Below are 18,392 nucleotides of genomic sequence, written 5' to 3' on the forward strand. Positions count from 1 at the left end.
GATGAAAATGGGGACTATGGTTTGCCCAAGGTCATAGGTGTCCTAAGTAGTGGAGCCAGGACACTAACCCTTGGTGTGTTCACTTCATAGCCTGTGCCATATTAACAACTGCTTGACTGCCCTTGGAAGTCTTGTAAAATCTTTTGCTTTGTACCTTTCCACATTAGTTATTTCCTGATGAGCTTTTGAGAACCTGCAGTTGGTGAAGAAAGGAACCGCTGTACATCTGTAGTGTTGGATCCACTCAGACCACCATGGCGGGTACTGGTGCTGCCTTAGGTACAGCTTAGTTTCTTTCAGGGTCAGCAAACTGTCTCAAGCTAAGAGTGGCTTTACTTATTTAAACGGTTGTGAAAAAGAAGGATGAGGGGAAGGGATGTTGGGGGTGGGGTGGGAGAAAGAACCAGTGTGACCCTTAACCAGAAATGATTTCAAGAGTTTGGGCAGGGTACTTGACCTCAGCATAAATTCCCTGGAGACTGGGTTTAGCCTTTCCCTGGTTAACTGGAATTGCAATCCTTTTCCATTTGGATTTGTTAATTAACTCTTTCAAGAAGTATGGAGCATATAAACTCATTGTTATCCTACCCACTTCAAGAAAGAGGTGTGAAGTGGATACATAGAACAATTTAAATAATGAATGAAGAAGAGGCAAGGGTTGAATGAAGGGCTGGGATGTAGCAGGGATGGGATAGAAGGGAGAATTAACTGCAGCTGTAGTTTACTCATTTTCCTTGCTCGGTTTATTATATTTCATTGAATGAATATACCTTACAATTTATTATGCTAATTGTCATTTGAGTGTTTCCAGTTTTTGGTTGCTACCCATAATGCTACCAGGAACGTTCATGTACATGTCTTTTGATGCGCCCAAGAATGCGTTTCTGTTGGTATGTAATTCTGAGTGGAATTACTGGATGATTAGAATATATGGGTCATAGGAATAGGTAGATGTATCTTTATTAGGTTCTACCAAACAGTTTTCCGAAGCAGCTATACCAATTTAAACTCCTACCAGCAGTTTATAAGAGTTCCAGTTGCCCCATATCCTTGTCAAGATTTGATTTTGTCAGTATTTTTAATATAGCCATTCTGGTAGACATGTGATGATATCATTTTGATTTGCACTTCCCTGTGTCAGCTGAAGAAAAATGCACAACCTACAAGTTGCAAGTTACGTTTTATTTAGGGACCTTACTGAGGACTGTGGCCCTGGAGGCATCCTCTCAGATAGCTCTGAGGAACTGTTCCAAAGAGGTAAGGGAGGGAAAAACATGTAGTTGAACATTAAAAGACTGCTACTAATCTCAAAAACACCAGACATTTCAAGTTAATGATTTTAGTGCTTTTCTACCTATGAGAAGATGCGAGCCTCATTGAAATGATTCCTTAGATATGTACCTTAACTATCTAGGGCCAGTATCCTGTTTTTCTCTGTCCTGAATTCCCCTCAGGGTGCACCATCAGGGCTGGCTGCAGTGGCTGATGGCTTGATGGTGGGCAACATTCCTTTTCTTCCTGGGATGGCAGGCAACATTCCTTTGTCCACATCTGTGTCCTAAGGATGTCCAGCATCTCTTAATATACTTATTGGCCTTTGGCTATTCTGTTTTTTGAAATACGTATTTAAGTCTTTTGCCCACTTTTTTTTTTTCTTTTCCTTAGTGATTTATAGGAGTTTTTTGAAAATATAGTCCAGTTATGGAAGCTTTTTTGGTTATATGCATTGCCTATATCTTCTCCCACTCTGGCCTTTCATTTGATGTCTTTGGGTGAAAACAAGTTTTTAATGTTAAGGTTGTCTAGTTTATCAGTCTTTTCCTTCATGGTTAGTGCTACTGTGCCCTATTGAGGAAATTATTTCCAAGGTGATAAAGATATTCTGTGTTATCTTCCAGAAGTTTCACTGTTTTACCCTTCACATTTAGTGGACTGACCCTCACCATTTATTGAAAACATTTTGTGTTTCCCAGTGCTATGCCTTTGTCATAAGGTGTCTATGTAGGGTTCTGCTTCTGGGCTCTTTTGTCTGTTCTATTGGCCTGTTGGTCTGCTTGTACCAATATCACATTGTCCTAATTAGTGTAGCTTTATAAGTCTTGATATCTGGTACAATAAATTGTCCAGTTTGGGACATCTTCAATATCATCTTGGCTATTCTTGATTTTTTTATATTTCCATATAAACTTTAGAATCAGTTTGTCAATTTCACACATGCATACACAAATCTCCAGGGATTTTGATGTGGTTTATAGTGACTATAGATAATTTGAAGAGAATTGACATCTGATCTATGAACATTGTGTATACTTTTTATTTAGGTTTTCCTCAGTTTCTGTATAAAGGTCTTCCACCTCTTTCATAAGATTTATTCCTGGATCTTTGATGTTTTTCAACCTATTGTAAATGCTGTGATTTTTTTAAATTCCATTTTTAATTGTTTGTTGCTGACATCTGGAAACAAATGGATGTTTTTATATCAAGCCTGTAAGAATTACTTATTAATTCCAATAGTTTATCAGGTTTTTTTTAGATCTTCTGTATACACTATGTTATCTGTGAATGATGACTTTTATTTCAAGTCCTTACAACGTTTCTTTTTCTTGACTGGTCACACTAGGACCTCTGGTATAATGCTGAATAGAAGTGGTGGTAGTCGGTGTCATTATCCCCCCCCCCCCCCGATATCAGGGAGAATGTTTTCAGTATTTCACCATACTGTAGACTTTTTATAAATTCCGTTTATTAGATAAAGAAAGATTCCTTTTATTCCGAGTTTGAGTTGTTTTAAAATTATGAATGGGTGTTGAAATTTATCAAATGTTTTTTCTTTATCTATTGAAATGATTACATGGGTCTTTTCCTTTACTCTGTTCATGTGTGAATTACATTTAGTAATTTTAAACCAACCATGTTGCCAGAAGAAACTGAATTTGATTGTGATATATTTTTTATATGCATATGGAATTTTTTCATATTCTATGTAGGACTTTTGCATGTATATTCATGAGAGAGATTGGCCTTTAATTTTCTTTTCTTGTAATGTTCTTATCAAAGTTTTGGTGTAGATTATTCTGGCCTTGTTGCATGAGTTGGGATGTTCTCTCATTTTCTATGCTCTGAAAGAGTTTGTATAAGATAGGATTATTTGTTCCTTAATTTCTGGCAGAATTCATTGTTGAAGCCATCTGATCCCAGAGTTGTTTTTTTGTGTGTTTTGAAAAGATGCTTTTAATTATAGATTCAGCTTCTTTTATACATTTAGGGTTTTCAGACTTTTGGTTACTCCTTGTGTCCGTTTTGGAAAATTATTAGAAATTCGTCCAAAAAAAGAGAAATATGTCCATTTTGTCTAAAATTTAAAATTTACTTGGCAAAACGTTTATAATAACGCCTTGTGTGTGTGTGTGTGTGTGTGTGTGTGTTTAATGGCTCCAGGATCTTAGTAATGTCCCCCTTTTCATTACTGATATTGGGTGACACGTATCTTCTTTTCTTTTTGGTTAGTATTTCCAGAGGTTTATTGGTCTTTTCAAACAACTTTATTTTGTTTTTATTTATTTTTCTCTTGTGTAAGTTTTTTCCTACCTTTTTATTTATTTATTTTTGGCTATGCCATGAGGCTTGTGGGATCTTAGTTCCCCGACCAGGGATCGAACCCGTGCCCCCTGTAGTGGAAGCACAGAGTGTAACCACTGGACCTCCAGGGAATTCCCTTTTCTACCTTTTTAATTCAGAGCTCTTCAGCAGTGATTCCTAACCCTGGTCACCAATCCAGAATCAGCTGTCACTTTAAAAATCACGGTTGCCAAGGCCTCAACCCTGCAGATATGGACTAATTAGACTTCCCTGGACCCCAGATGCTTTTATGCTTGGAAAGCATCACAGGTGATTCTGATAAACATACAGTCACAGCTTAGAACTACTTCTTCATAGAACTTCCATGCCTACTAGTAAGGTGGCTTTTACATTGTCCTCAACACACTGAGTTCTGTGGTTTCATAAAGTCTGTAGAATCTTCTGCAATGATAGTTTACTGGCTTTTATGCTTTCTGAATTAATGTATTATAACTTTGGTGTATTCCTCATGTTGTGAAGCTCAACTCTGATGGAAATGTAGAAAAATATATTTTTTTCTGTGTAATTAACCTTTCTTTTAATTACCATAAACACATCAGTTCCTTGAAGTTCGCTCACAGGCTCAGCTTCTCAGCTATTCAGTCATTACACTGCTTTTCCCTGAACCTTTAAAACAATTATCCATATTCTCTTAGGCTATTAAACACTAAATTGACATAGTAATCTACTACAAATCAGAGTGGAACTGCCTTAAGAGATTTTCAGGGCACTTTCATGTCCTCCTCCTTTCAGCCCTCTTGTTTGCTGCATTGCCCAATAGGCTGCTGGCTAGTTACCTGATTCCACAACCTCCTTGTTGTGTGTAACTGATTGGCCATTTACAGACAAGTGAATGGGTCTTATAAGGTAGAGACCTGGTCTCCTCCCTTCTCAGATAAGATAAGCCTGGATTGTTCCTGCTATGAGGAAGACAAGAAATTGTGATATTAAGCAATGCAGCAGGAATATTAACTTTGAGTAGGAGAAGGGGACAGAAACCTAAAGAATTTAGGTGACTTGGGCAACGAAGAGTAGCCCCCACTCGACACAACTAGAGAAAGCCCGCACACAGCAGCGGAGACCCAGTGCAGACAAAGACAAAATAAATTTTAAAAAAAGAATTTAGGTCACTTGGAATTGATAAGCTGCTACCTAAGTACTGAGGGATTGCCAAGAGTGTGTGCTGGTCCTTGTATTAATCATGTTCATGGAGGTATGACCAGTTTTCTATCTAGAGCCCTAATGGTGGGCTAGAGGTATCACTCATGCCAAAGATGGTCTTCCCAAGTGAGCATTTAGATTTTAACAATAAGGATGGAACCCCCAATGATGACAGGAGTAGCATCATCATTCACTAAGTCATCTTGACCGTCTCTACTTAGGGAATAACCAGACCTCACGCATGAGGTGAACAGTTTTACAGCTTTCCTGATTTATAAACCACTGCTGAATCAGTGTGTCTCATGAAGATGTAGTTCATGGAAAGAATATTGGCATCGTTAGCTAACAACTGAGTTCCAATACTGGCTAAACCTACTTTCCTGGTCTATAAAACCAAAAAATCCTTAACCTTCCTGTTATGTTCTAAGGGTAAAAAGAAACAATAGATGCAGCAATGACTTGGTGTAAAGTATTGTTAGCTGCAGGTCTCGTGTGGAAATGTCTTGTGGGGCAAGGTCTTCAAGGCTTCTCCTTGACCTATGTAGGGCTCACAGGTGGATGCTAAATAACTGGGACGTAATGTAGACATCCAGGCTGCTGTAGGTCTCTGGCAAGCGGATGTGATCATATTTTAGCCAGTCTGACTGGAAGAGAGATGCTGAAGGGATCCGGGCCTATGCTGGATAGAAAAATTACAGTATCTCCTGTCGGGTTCTTTTCTTGCTTTGGGTATATTTTTTCTTTAATCGTTTTATTGAATGGCCTAAACTTGATAGGGAACAGTGAGTCAATAGCTTTCTTTTTGTTTCCATGGCTACCTTCCCGTATGATCCTTTGGCTGCCCTTTCCCTGAGAACTTTATTGTCCCGTTTGAGTATGAAAAGAATAATTTTCATGTATTACAGCCTCTGGACCAGTCTAGATCAAAAGTTCACTCTCATCCATTTGCTTCAGTGCTTCTCCCCTCATCTTAGTCCAGGCCTCAGCCTGAAGTTCGGGGGCTAGCAGTAAGGAAGGAGCCGTGGGATGTTTTTCTACTCCCCTGCTCCGTTCCCCTCCTAACCCCCAGCTCTGGCAGCCCTAGAGCCTGGGGGAGGAGAGTTTATAGCAGAAGAAGGCAAAGGACAGTGTTTACTTTTTTGTTTGTTTGTTTGGTTGGGTTTTTGTTTTTTTTTTTTTTTTTTTTTTGCGGTACGCGGGCCTCTCACTGCTGTGGCCTCTCCCGTTGCGGAGCACATGCTCCGGACGCACAGGCTCAACGGCCATGGCTCACGGGCCCAGCTGTTCCGCGGCATGTGAGATCTTCCCGGACCCGGGCACGAACCCATGTCCCCCTGCATCGGCAGGTGGACTCTCAACCACTGCGCCACCAGGGAAGCCCCAGTGTTTACTTTTTAAAGAAATAGTTTTGTTTCTAATACACTCTTGTTCTTTGTTATGGCAAGAATCCAATTACTAGCTCTTGGGTGGGGTATTTTATGGGTTCTTCAGAGAGCTCTGTAGAAAACTTCCAGATCATTCCCTGATATGGCTTTTGGACTTCCTGGCTGGCCTCTTCCAGTCCCTGTCAGCTCCTGCTCTAGTCATTCACACCGTCCAGCAGTGCTCTAGGACAGTGTCACAGACTGCCTGCCCCAGCAGCCATCTGGGCTACAGAAAGCTTGCCATCCTTGCCCCAGTAAAAGGCAGAAGGGCGGGTGCTGCCACTCTGCCCCACTCGAGCCAGCCCCCTGCTGCAGGCTGCTCCGGTGGTGGTCAGGCACCCTCCTCTGTGCCTCCATAGCCCAGGAGTGTCTGCAGCTCAGCACAGGTGTGATGGGTGTGTTTCAGATACCCATCTTCCCTGCTGGGAACAGCTCCATCTGTGAGTGGTTCTTCTGAGGTCCATCTCCACCCCACTCCTCACAGGGAAGGGTAGAGACACCACAGTCCTCCCAACTGTTACGAACTCCCGGGAAGCCTCCCTAATGAGTCTGGGTGTTTCTCTCATGTAGGTGTTGGGTGTGAAGGCTGACCACCAGTTTGGTTACTTCTTAGCAGCAGTGGGGTGAGCCCCTGTCTTTAGAATCCAGGGCATGTATCACCCATGGGATTTGGCTTTGAGGCACTATTCAAAATTCTGGGCAACAACAAAACAGTCTGTACACATACTATAAATGTGGCAAGGTAGCAAGAACAACTGGCTTAAAAAAATAAATCCGTCAGTTAGTAGAGTAGAATGTGATCCCAGCTTCTTTCAGTTCCATATCAGAGGCCAGTGACTGCAAACATTTCCCTAACTCTGAGTTTCATGTTACCCTAACCCTCCCTGGCTGCTAAGACACGTCTCCTGTCCAGAAGCCCATAAAACTATTTCTTACTTTCCTCCCATCCCAAAACGTGTCTAACCCTTGGGACTTTTCCCTTAGAGCTAGTCTCAGAGGCTCAGAAGGGTAACAGACGAATGTTTTGATAGGGACCTTCTGGAATGCCTTCTCTGCTAATGATGAAATGTTCAGACCCAAAGGAAGGCCGGTGGAGAAGACAGCACCGAACATATCAAATTCTAACTGCATCATGTTTGGCGAGTCCCCGGGTTATTTTCTTACAGTGCTTTGCACATAATAAAAGCTTTTGCCTTGAAACATCGATTGATTGATGTCCCTTTCTGTTCCTAATACATATGACAACACACCTCTCCATGTGTAACCACAATAAAGAAATGTTTTTGATGTTAATTTGCCACAAATGCATGAGAAAAGGCTGAACTGAAGCTAAGATTTAATTAGTTCTGTTTTTATTTCTCATTATTTTCCCTACAACGCAGGTAGATAAAAACAGTGGCAGTTTTTGGTGAAAAGCATCTTATTCCTCAGACTCTTTCTATAAAAGTAGCTTCTGGCCAGAATGCAGATCACCTTCCCTTCAGGGGATGACATGCTATTGACTGCTTGGGAATCAATCAACAGTCCCTGCCCCACTCCTATCGTTTTAAAAAATGCCTTTGGGGACTTCCTTGGCGGTCCTGTGGGTAAGACTCCGAGCTCCCAATGCAGGGGGCCCGGGTTCGATCCCTGGTCCAGGAACTAGATCCCACACGCATGCTGAAACTAAGTAGTCCACATGCTACAACTAAAAGATCCTGCGTGCTGCAAGTAAGACCTGCCGCAGCCAAAATAATAAGTAAATATTAAAAAAATGCAGACCTTGGGGGGCTTCCCTGGTGGCGCAGTGGTTGAGAGTCCGCCTGCCGATGCAGGGGACACGGGTTCGTGCCCCGGTCCGGGAAGATCCCACATGCCGCGGAGCGGCTGGGCCCGTGAGCCGTGGCCGGTGAGCCTGTGCGTCCGGAGCCTGTGCTCCACAATGGGAGAGGCCACAGCCGTGAGAGGCCCGCGTAATGCAAAAAAAAAAAAAAAAAAATGCAGACCTTTAAAAAATTTTTTTCAATGCCTTTGTGTCCTTTATAAAGGAGAGTTAGGAAAACAGCCTATTTTTTTCTTAATAAATCTTTAGTTTGTGTCCAGTTTCCTTGCAGAGGAAGCCATAATCACATGCTGATGAAAAATGCCATCAGCACCTGCACACGTGGGATTAGGATGAGGGCTGCAGGTCACCAGCAGGACCAGGTGAGCCACCTGGCAACAAAGATCCTGTTTAGACCTCAACAAACGCACGGAGCACAAGATTTTTCTTTTAGGTCTTTGGTTTTTTCTTCTGCTTGGGTGCTCGTTTTTCCTTTGGTCTGGTAGATTGTCTCAGTCACCCATCCCCATGAAGCAACAGGATGGGGTGGGTGACAAAAGCCTGCCATGGCATCCAAGCCTTGGATTCAAGTCTCATCCAGCTAATTACTCACCGTGGGCATGTTGCCTAAATTCTTCATTTGCTCATTAGCAAAACAAATAATATCTGTTCTCCCAATCTCAAAAAAAAAAAAAACCCTCAATATAACAGTAAATAAAACACAAGATATGTGAAAGTGCGTTGTCTTCTCTTAAACCCTACACAACTGTGTGGTAGGGATATGGCCCAGGGACAAGGTGTTAGGAAAGGTGGAGCAGGCTACTGTTTCGGTCAGCTGACCTCCTGTTCCTGGCCTCATGCTTGGCTTCCCTTGGTTCTGAGAACAGAGACAACATGCTCCTTCCTACTTCACCAGCCTTGTCTTTTACTTTTTTCTCTCTCTATCTAGAATTGCTATCCATCCTTTAGCTTGTAGGCAGTTATCATTTCCTTAGGGTACCCGCTCATTTAACTAGGTTAAATTGTTCCTACTGCATGATCTTATAGAACCATGTACCTTTCAGGATTTGTAAAGTTTGTCACAACTACAATTTGCATTGATGTGATTTCCCATTAATATTTGTCTCCCCTAATTGCCTATATGAGGGGCAGGGATACATTTTGTCCTACCGTTTTATTCCTGGTTGCTAGCACAATGCCTAGCACATGGTAGGTGCTCAATAAATATTTGTTCAAAGAGTGAATAAACGGCCAGATGGATGAATAACAAAATGAGTCCTTCTTGTAGATCCTATGGGATCCAAGGATCACTCTTGGATATTTGAGCTTCACCCCTGAATGAAACTTGGCCTAAAGATCCTTGAAACATAATCAAGAAGGGGTAGTTGATAAAATGGGCATTGGAACCAGAGAAGGCCGGAATACAAATTTGATGCAAACTGCTCTTCTATACTCAAAAATTTATTTACCTAAGAGTCATTTGGATTTGTGTATGTCAAGTGGACATATACAAAAGGACATACTGGGAAAGGAACTTTCTGGAGAAACTGACTCCTAGAGGATGCTATTCTGGGTGAGAAGGTAACTGAGTCAGGTGCTGAAGACGACGTTGCACCTGAGCAGACTCGTTTCCTCAGGAAAAAAAAAGAAGGGAACTGGTCTGGGCTGTGCCGGCAAACTTGTTTATTCTTGTGTTGGTGCGTGCGTATTCTGTGGTGGCTACCTCAAAATGCCAGGGCTGTGCCAATGTTATTTAATTGAGAAGGAGAGGCATCTGAGCACAAGCAGTACAGCCTCAAGGCAAAGCACAGTACCAGCGTGTGGAGGGAGGGAGCTCCTCAGTCCTGTGAGCAAAAGGTGCCTCTGAACTTGGAAAAGGGACATATCTGAGGACACTGGGAACCATCACCCTTAGTTGTTCTCCTGTGGGAATTGTCGACGGGTCAGTGGTGACTCTCAACTGATTAAGGCAGTGGGAGGCAGATGGTAGCCAGAGGGTCGGGGGGACACGCAGGGTAGTTTCAGCTGATGAGCAGGTTTATGAGCAAGCGGGAGGCTCCTCCTTGAGGACTTGCAGAAATGCCTGAGGAAGACCTGGCCCAGGCGGTCAGGAAGCAAAGGACCTTGGGTCATTGTTGTGAAAGGGACTTTACTGGTTGCCACAGCCTAGGTAGTTCTGCTGACATTTAGGTTAAGATTTAAGGGATTTATAATGTGATTTTGCATATGGTAAAAGACATTTCCGAGTAGCTGATAATTCTCTCCACGTGTACGCCCACATTGGGCAGTCCTTGGGTACAGCCACAAGGACTGATATATTGTGAAGCTCCCTTTCAAATCATGCACCCGAGACTGAAAATGAACCCAAGGAGGGTCCCTGTCCTGAGGTGATATAATATCACCAATAATTCATTTTCATTTGCAAAGGCATATCTTTAGCTTTTCTGTCTTCATATCCAGTAGACTAGGTTTTCTAGGTTGAACGCTATTTTGTAATATGTTTTCCCTAGTAATAAAATAATCAAGTATATAATTAATGTTATGAGTTTAAAAGTATTTTATGTAAATAAAATCTAAATCAGATAAACATGTCTTTAGAAACTGTGCTTTGATTTTTCATTCTGAAATTAGGATCACCATATCACCAAGATAGTCAAATTCTTGAACAAATGAGACAGTGACCACCACCTCTAAAATGAGGCAAGCAAATATAGAGTGATGGAGGATAAGGAAGAGAGAGGATTCTCCTGACAGTCCTCTGTTCCATAGATTTCTTGGCAAAGCTTGTCCTAGATGAACAGGATCCTAGGTCTTGGCATTAGGTGGAATGAGCGATCGGACTCCTCCGCTGGAGCACAGGATGGTGGGGCTGCTGTAGGGACAGCCATCTGGACAGAGGGCACATCTTCTTTTCCCAGGCAGGCCGAGGAGATAAGGAGTAACCCACCAAGGGCCAGGAAAACACCAGCAGCCCAGCCCAGTTAGAGGGCATCTCCAAACTCCCACCAAGGCACAATCTCAGGGACGCTGTCATCCCAGAAGTCTTGGATTGTGGCGCAGGCCACCCAGGAGACTGGAAAGAGGGGAGTGGCCAAAGCTGATGCCTCCAAAGTCCCTGCCAGGAGGCAAAGCCACCTCTGGAATACCCATCTGATCCTTGAAACTGGAAGCATTGGGCCCCAAAACCAGAGAGCAGAAGTCCCAGTAGTCCCAGCCCACGGGAGGCTACCATGAGGATGCGGGATGCCTGGAGCTCCAGGGGCAGAGACGAGAAGGACTCAAAGGCCTTACACACAGTGGCAACTTCCTCCTGATCTATGCAGACCTCCCAAAGTTCTATGATCCAGGTCTCCATTTCGTTCAGCTCCAGACTGAGAGTTTTCCATTGGGGCAGGACGGTGGTGACACATGAACAGACCCAGCCAAGCAGAGAGAGGAGCAGTCCCCCAAGCTGGGCTTTCCCACGGAAACTCCAGGCCATGGTTGCTCCCACCACAAAGGAAAGGCAGAAAGGAAAGGAGGACAGGCGGCTTGGTGACTGGTCAGCAGGCAGGACTTCTGGGGAGCTGAGTGGAGTCCACTCAGCAACTGAGGCAGGTGCCAGGAACTTGGCAAACTTTGGGTTTAGAGGGTGTACCCAAGATTGGATGTGGGTGTGGATTCTGGGGGAGGGTCCCATGAGAGGCAAAAAAGCCAGACAGTAAGCCATCAATACATATTTGATGAGTGAATTCATACACTTAAATCACTCCCCAGTTCCGAGAAGATGAGAATGATGTTCTGGGAATATACATTGATGTAATCTTTCTGGAGGGTAACATGACTTCATGTTTTACACTTTTAAATATCTGCATACTTTGACCCAGCACCCTACGTCCAAGAACTTACCTTAATTTACTGTGAATATATACCAATATTTATGAAAATATCCACTGAACTAGTGTTAATAATTGTATATTATTATGTACAATTTAGGCAGCTGTTTTAAATTGATGTAGAAGAAATTTTAATGACATGAAAAATGCTTTTGAGGCTTCCCTGGTGGCGCAGTGGTTGAGAGTCCGCCTGCCGATGCAGGGGACACGGGTTCGTGGCCCGGTCCGGGAGGATCCCACATGCCGCGGAGCGGCTGGGCCCGTGAGCCATGGCCGCTGAGCCTGCGCGTCCGGAGCCTGTGCTCCGCAACGGGAGAGGCCACGGCAGTGAAAGGCCCACGTATGGCAAAAAAAAAAAAAAAAAAATGCTTTTGATACGTTGTTAAGTGAGAAAAGCAGTGACCAAACAGTATATAGAGTATATAGAATGCAGTTTCACTTTCACAAAAAAGCGCATGTATCTGTATCTATGTGTGTGTATGTATCATATACCACAAAATGTTAACCATGGTTATTTTACTGGAAGGGTTATGGATAGTTCGTATTTTCTTTTGTTTTTGTCTTGTGCTTGTCTATGTATTTTATACATTTTTACAAATTTATCATTTAGTATTTTTGTAAACAGAAGAAAAAAATTCCCGAATCCAAGGAACCTATCCAGACCCAGAATATACCAGGAGGGAAAGCCCTTCCTCCCCAGTCCCCTGCTGCTGCTGGGACAACAGCTATAAATAGATGGTAGTCACACCAGCTTCCATTCCTATTTGTTGCTGCTGCCAAGAGGCAGGTTCCGACAGGAAAGGCAATAATTTGCATTTACTGAGTGAGGCTAAATACCAGACTTTTGGCTAGATTCTTTTTTTTTTTAACATCTTTATTGGGGTATAATTGCTTTACAATGGTGTGTTAGTTTCTGCTTTATAACAAAGTGAATCAGTTATACATATACATACGTTCCCATATCTCTTCCCTCTTGCGTCTCTCTCCCTCCCACCCTCCCTATCCCACCCCTCTAGGTGGTCACAAAGCACTGAGCTGATCTCCCTGTGCTATGCGGCTGCTTCCCACTAGCTATCTATTTTACATTTGGTAGTGTATATATGTCCATGCCACTCTCTCACTTTGTCACAGCTTATCCTTCCCCCTCCCCATATCCTCAAGTCCATTCTCTAGTAGGTCTATGTCTTTATTTCCATCTTACCCCTAGGTTCTTCATGACCTTTTTTTTTTTCCTTAGATTCCATATATATGTGTTAGCATACCGTATTTGTTTTTCTCTTTCTGACTTACTTCACTCTGTATGACAGACTCTAGGTCTGTCCACCTCACTACAAATAACTCAATTTCGTTTCTTTTTATGGCTGAGTAATATTCCATTGTATATACGTGCCACATCTTCTTTATCCATTCATCTGTTGATGGACACTTAGGTTGCTTCCATGTCCTGGCTATTGTAAATAGAGCTGCAGTGAACATTGTGGTAATGACTCTTTTTGAATTATGGTTTTCTCAGGGTATATGCCCAGTAGTGGGATTGCTGGGTCGTATGGTAATTCTATTTTTAGTTTTTTAAGGAACCTCCATACTGTTCTCCATTTATAAGCAGCTCATGCAGCTCAATAGCAAAAAAACAAACAACCCAATCCAAAAATGGGCAGAAGACCTAAACAGACATTTCTCCAAAGAAGATATACAGATTGCCAACAAACACATGAAAGGATGCTCAACATCATTAATCATTAGGGAAGTGCAAATCAAAACTACAATGAGATATCATCTCACACCGGTCAGAATGGCCATCATCAAAAAATATAGAAACAATACATGCTGGAGAGGGTGTGGAGAAAAGGGAACACTCTTGCACTGTTGGTGGGAATGTAAATTGGCTAGATTCTTTATCCTTATTTAATTTTCACACCACCGCTGTGAGATACATGTTAGGTAACTTGCCAAGGTGCACCAGCTGGCAAGCAACAGATCCAACTCCTGAGCCAGGAGGCTCGGACTGTCACATTTCCTATTCTTGTCTCCAGCACCAGAACAGAGATGCCTCCTGCGCTGCGCCTGCCCACTGGTGACACAGCATGCAGGCATGGGCTCCTCTTTATGGCAAAATATGGAAGAAAATTGGGATTTATTACATTGAAGACATAGATGTTGACCGATGTATTCTCCTGTACATATTTTAACCTACTGATTGCCCTGTGGTACACTACGATGTGAAAAAGGGACATGGGATAGTCAGCAAGGAGGAAGCGTCTGAAAGAGCAGTATCTTGACTTTACCCGAATGACGTCTCAACAACTAAGCGGCCTGAATAGCTTATCAGTCTTGTAGGGGTGGAAGGAGGTGAGCAGAAACTTCTGGAATGCCTTTTTTCTTTCATGTTTTATTATAGAAAATTTCAAACACATACGAAAGTAGAGCAAATGGTATAAAGAAATCTGATGTACTATCACCCAGCTTCAGAAATTATCCACTCATACCAATCTGTTTTCACCCATACCTGCATCCACCACTCCCCCTCCCTCCCTTAATCCTATCTTGAAGCAAATGGGATGCTCTTTTAAATTGTAGGCTCCTTCTGCTGCTTTTATAACAAGCACATGTTCTAATCAAAACGATGGCAAAATATTATGCATCTCTGGAAAGTGTCTGCTTGTACTATATCCATCCAGATTTGTGTCTGTTACTTAGCTTCCTAAATCCAGGCATGCCACATGTGTGTGAGACATGATTGGTCAGGAGGAATCCTTTCAGACATTGTTCCTTATTTCTTCGGCTTCTCTTCAGAGCCCTTTCTTGGTGATTTATGAAAATCTGTGAGTCAGGAGAGATACAAACCACGATAAGCGTGAAATATGAAGGAGGTCAGATTAGTGAGGGAAAACAGAACTCATTCATTTGTTAATTTCTTTTTTAAAATTTTAATTTATTTTTTATTGAAGTATACTTGATTTACAATGTTGTGTTAGTTTCTGGTGTACAGCAAAGTGATTCAGGTTTATATCCTGTGCTATACAGTAGGTCCTTGTTGTTTATCTGTTTTATACACAGTTTGTATCTGCTAAACCCAAACTCCTAATTTTTCCCTCCATAGCTTTCCCCTTTGGTAACCATAAGTTTGTTTTCTATCTCTGTGAGTTTGTTTCTCTCTTGTAAATAAGTTCATTTGTAACATCTTTTTAGATTCCACATATAATTGATATCATATGATATTTGTCTTTCTCTGTCTGACTTACTTCACTCAGTATGATAATCTCTAGGTCCATCCATGTTGCTGCAAAAGGCATTATTTCATTCCTTTTTATGGCTTTTTATCCCACTGTGTGTGTGTGTGTGTGTGTGTGTATATATATATATATATATATATATATATATATATCTCACATCTTCTTTATCCGTTCATCTGTCAGTGGGCATTTAGGTTGCTTCTATGTCTTGACTATTGTAAATAGTGCTGCTGCGAACATTGGCGTGCATATATCTTTTCGTATATTAGTGTTTTCTCCAGATATATGCCTAGGAGTGGGATTGCTGGGTCATATGGTAACTCTAGTTTTAGTTTTTTAAGGAACCTCCATACTGTTCTCCATAGTGGCTGCACCAATTTACATTCCCACCAGTGTAAAGGAGGGTTCCCTTTTCTCCACATCCTCTCCAACATTTGTTATTTGTAGACTTTTTGTTGATGGTCATTCTGACCAGTGTGAGGTGACACCTCATTGTAGTTTTGATTTGCATTTCTCTAATAATTAGCGTTGCTGAACATCTTTTGATGTGCTTTTTGGCCATCTGTATGTCTTCTTTGGAGAAATGTCTTTTTAGGTCTTCTGCCCATTTTTTGATTGGGTTTTTTTTGTTTTTGTTGTTGAGTTGTATGAGCTCTTTGTGTACTTTGGAAATTAAGCCCTTGTTGGTTGCATTGTTTGCAAATACTTCTCTGAGTCTGTAGGTTGTCTTTTCATTTTGTTTACGGTTTACTTTGCTGTGCAAAAACTTGTAAGTTTGATTAGGTCCCATTTGTTTCTTTTTGCTTTTATTTCTGCTGCCTTGGGAGACTGACCTAAGAAAATATTGCTATGATTTATGCCAGAGAATGTTTTGCCTATGTTCTCTTCTGTGAGTTTTATAGCATCATGTCTCATATTTAAGTCTTTAAGCCATTTTGAGTTTATTTTTTGTATGGTATGAGGGAGTGTTCTCACTGCATTGATTTACATGTGGCTGTCCAGCTTTCCCAATACCACTTGCTGAAGAGACTTTTTTTCTCCATTGTATATTCCTGCCTTCTTTGTAAAAGATTAGTTGACCGTATAGGTGAGTGGGATTATTTCTAGGCTCTCTATTCTGTTCCATTGATCCATATGTCTCTTTCTGTGCCAGTACCATGCTGTTTTGATTACTGTAGCTTTGTAGTATTGTCTGAAGTCTGGGAGGGTTGGGCCTCCAGCTTTGTTCTTTTTCCTCAAGATTGCTTTGGCAATTCTGGGCCTTTTGTGGTTCCATATAAACTTTAGCATTATTTGTTCTAGTTCTGTGAAAAATTTTGTGGGTAATTGGATAGTGATCTCATTAAATCTGTAGATTGCTTTGGATAGTATGGCCATTTTAACAATATTAATTCTTCTAATCCAAGAGCTGTTAATTTCTTTTTATTTACTCAAGTGTTCATTCATGCCTGCATGCGTTGTCTGTCTGTGTGTAGCAATCCTACTCCATTCCCTATGCTCTTTTTTCTCCTTCCTAAGTCTGGCTCTCCCCTGTCTCTTCCTGGAAACTTGAGGGATAGTCCTTAGCTTATCCAGTGCTCAGGGAGAGGTGGAGCTTCTGCAGTTGTGTTTGTGGGTATTCATGGCTTAATTTCCTGGAGGAAGATTCCAGAACCTCAACCTGACACCTCCTTCCATTCTTAGTTCAGATTACTTATTACTGTGGAACCTCCCTGATTCAATCAGTGACTGGGTGCTCCTCCCCCAATATTTCCTCTGCCCTTTGTACCTCCTTAGAGGTGGATTAAGCTTCTAGGCCTGTTACTTGCATAGACTCCTTCCAAGGCCTGCACTTAATTTTGTATTTGTTATTTTATATTCTTTTCCTTAAAGAGTCCTCCGCCTCCTGGCAAGTGTATAAAATTTAGGCCCTACCACATCTGGATCAATCCCTCATCTACCTCAAAGATAGTAATGATCATATTTTCCTGAGATTATTTATTCACATATTTTGGATTCCCAGCCTAGCACAGTGTCTGTCATATAATAGTTGCTCAATAAATATGTGATACAAATTTTCAGGAATTTCATTTGCATGTCCTTCTTTCTCACTGGGCATTTATTATTAGTAGCATTTAGAATTCAAAGAGAGGCTGACAGGTCTACCAAACAGAAGTTTGGTTGGTTTTCTAGGGAGAGGCGATTCCCAAGATGTTATGGCTTCCCGTCTCAACCCCCTTTGCTCACGTCACAGGAAGCTGCCCCTGCATCACTAGGATAAGCAGATTGTTCCACAGGCACTTAAAATTGACAGGGACCTTAGTGTCAGCATCTACTTGGGGGTCCACCGTCACAAGGTACCTTTAAAAAATTTTTAAAAAGCATTTTAATCAAGGCAGTACATGTTTATTGTAGAAAAATAGAAAAAAACAGGGAAAAGAAGAGAATAAATACCATAAATTCACCACTAAGAGAGTTAAATTGGTGTACTTCCTTTACCTTTACCTCTATATATGTATCTATATTTATTTTTTAATACTGTACATAGTATATTGTGAAAATCTTTGAGTATGTAACGCATTTATATGCATATATGTATACATACATACATATATCTTATAGTATGTATGTAACACATTTAAATAATGAAACAATTTTTTTTAAGTTTTGATAAAATTGATTTGTAATCGCTGATAGAAAGTGCTAAGTATCATGTTCCAGTCCATACAGTACTAATGTTATTTATACCTAGGTAATATAAATAATATAAACTTATAATATATTTAATAGATGGTATATATGTATATATATATACTATATATAAAAGGAGTGCAATTATGAGCATACTTTTATTTATAATGAGGTGATTCCACTTCCTTGCACAACTGCAGAGGGCACCATTCACATAAACTCTGATGGCCACTGAGGCCCATGAGAATGAATATTTAACGAAAAAAGATCAAGATGGGCTCGTTAGGTCTTCAGGCTAGATAAATTTCACAGGTAAGCGTTTTGAAGCTGAGAAAAATTCAGTTGTGACTGGTTATTAAACAAAAACATTTTTCTTCTAGTGAAAACCCGGCGGGAAAAGGCAAGCTATTTGAAAATGAGCAAGGAGAAAACGCGTCTCCGCACAGTTTGCCAACTACGGGACACCGTGAAAAGGCCACGCTAGGATAGCCGCGGTGCCTACTGGGAGTTGTAGTACGGGCCTCGCTTTTCGTGCGGAGGTCTGGGCCCCGCGAGACTCCGTTTCCCGGCAGGCCGCGCGCCAAGGCCTCCGGCGGGACTGGACCTGCCG

The 18,392-nt window shown here is 41.6% G+C and overlaps 1 protein-coding gene across 1 annotated transcript; it reads right to left on the reverse strand.

The window, feature by feature from the left end:
- Positions 1-10,793: 10,793 nt before the first annotated feature.
- Positions 10,794-11,485, reverse strand: CLDN25 (claudin 25; the record flags this gene model as incomplete). The annotated part of the gene is given in 3 exon segments (XM_082844413.1): positions 10,794-10,985; positions 10,989-11,164; positions 11,167-11,485. Coding segments are annotated over 3 exon segments (687 nt in total).
- Positions 11,486-18,392: the final 6,907 nt, after the last annotated feature.

The sequence above is a fragment of the Leucopleurus acutus genome (assembly GCF_964270905.1).
Source record: "Leucopleurus acutus genome assembly, chromosome: 8".
NCBI classification, from domain to species: Eukaryota; Metazoa; Chordata; class Mammalia; order Artiodactyla; family Delphinidae; genus Leucopleurus; species Leucopleurus acutus.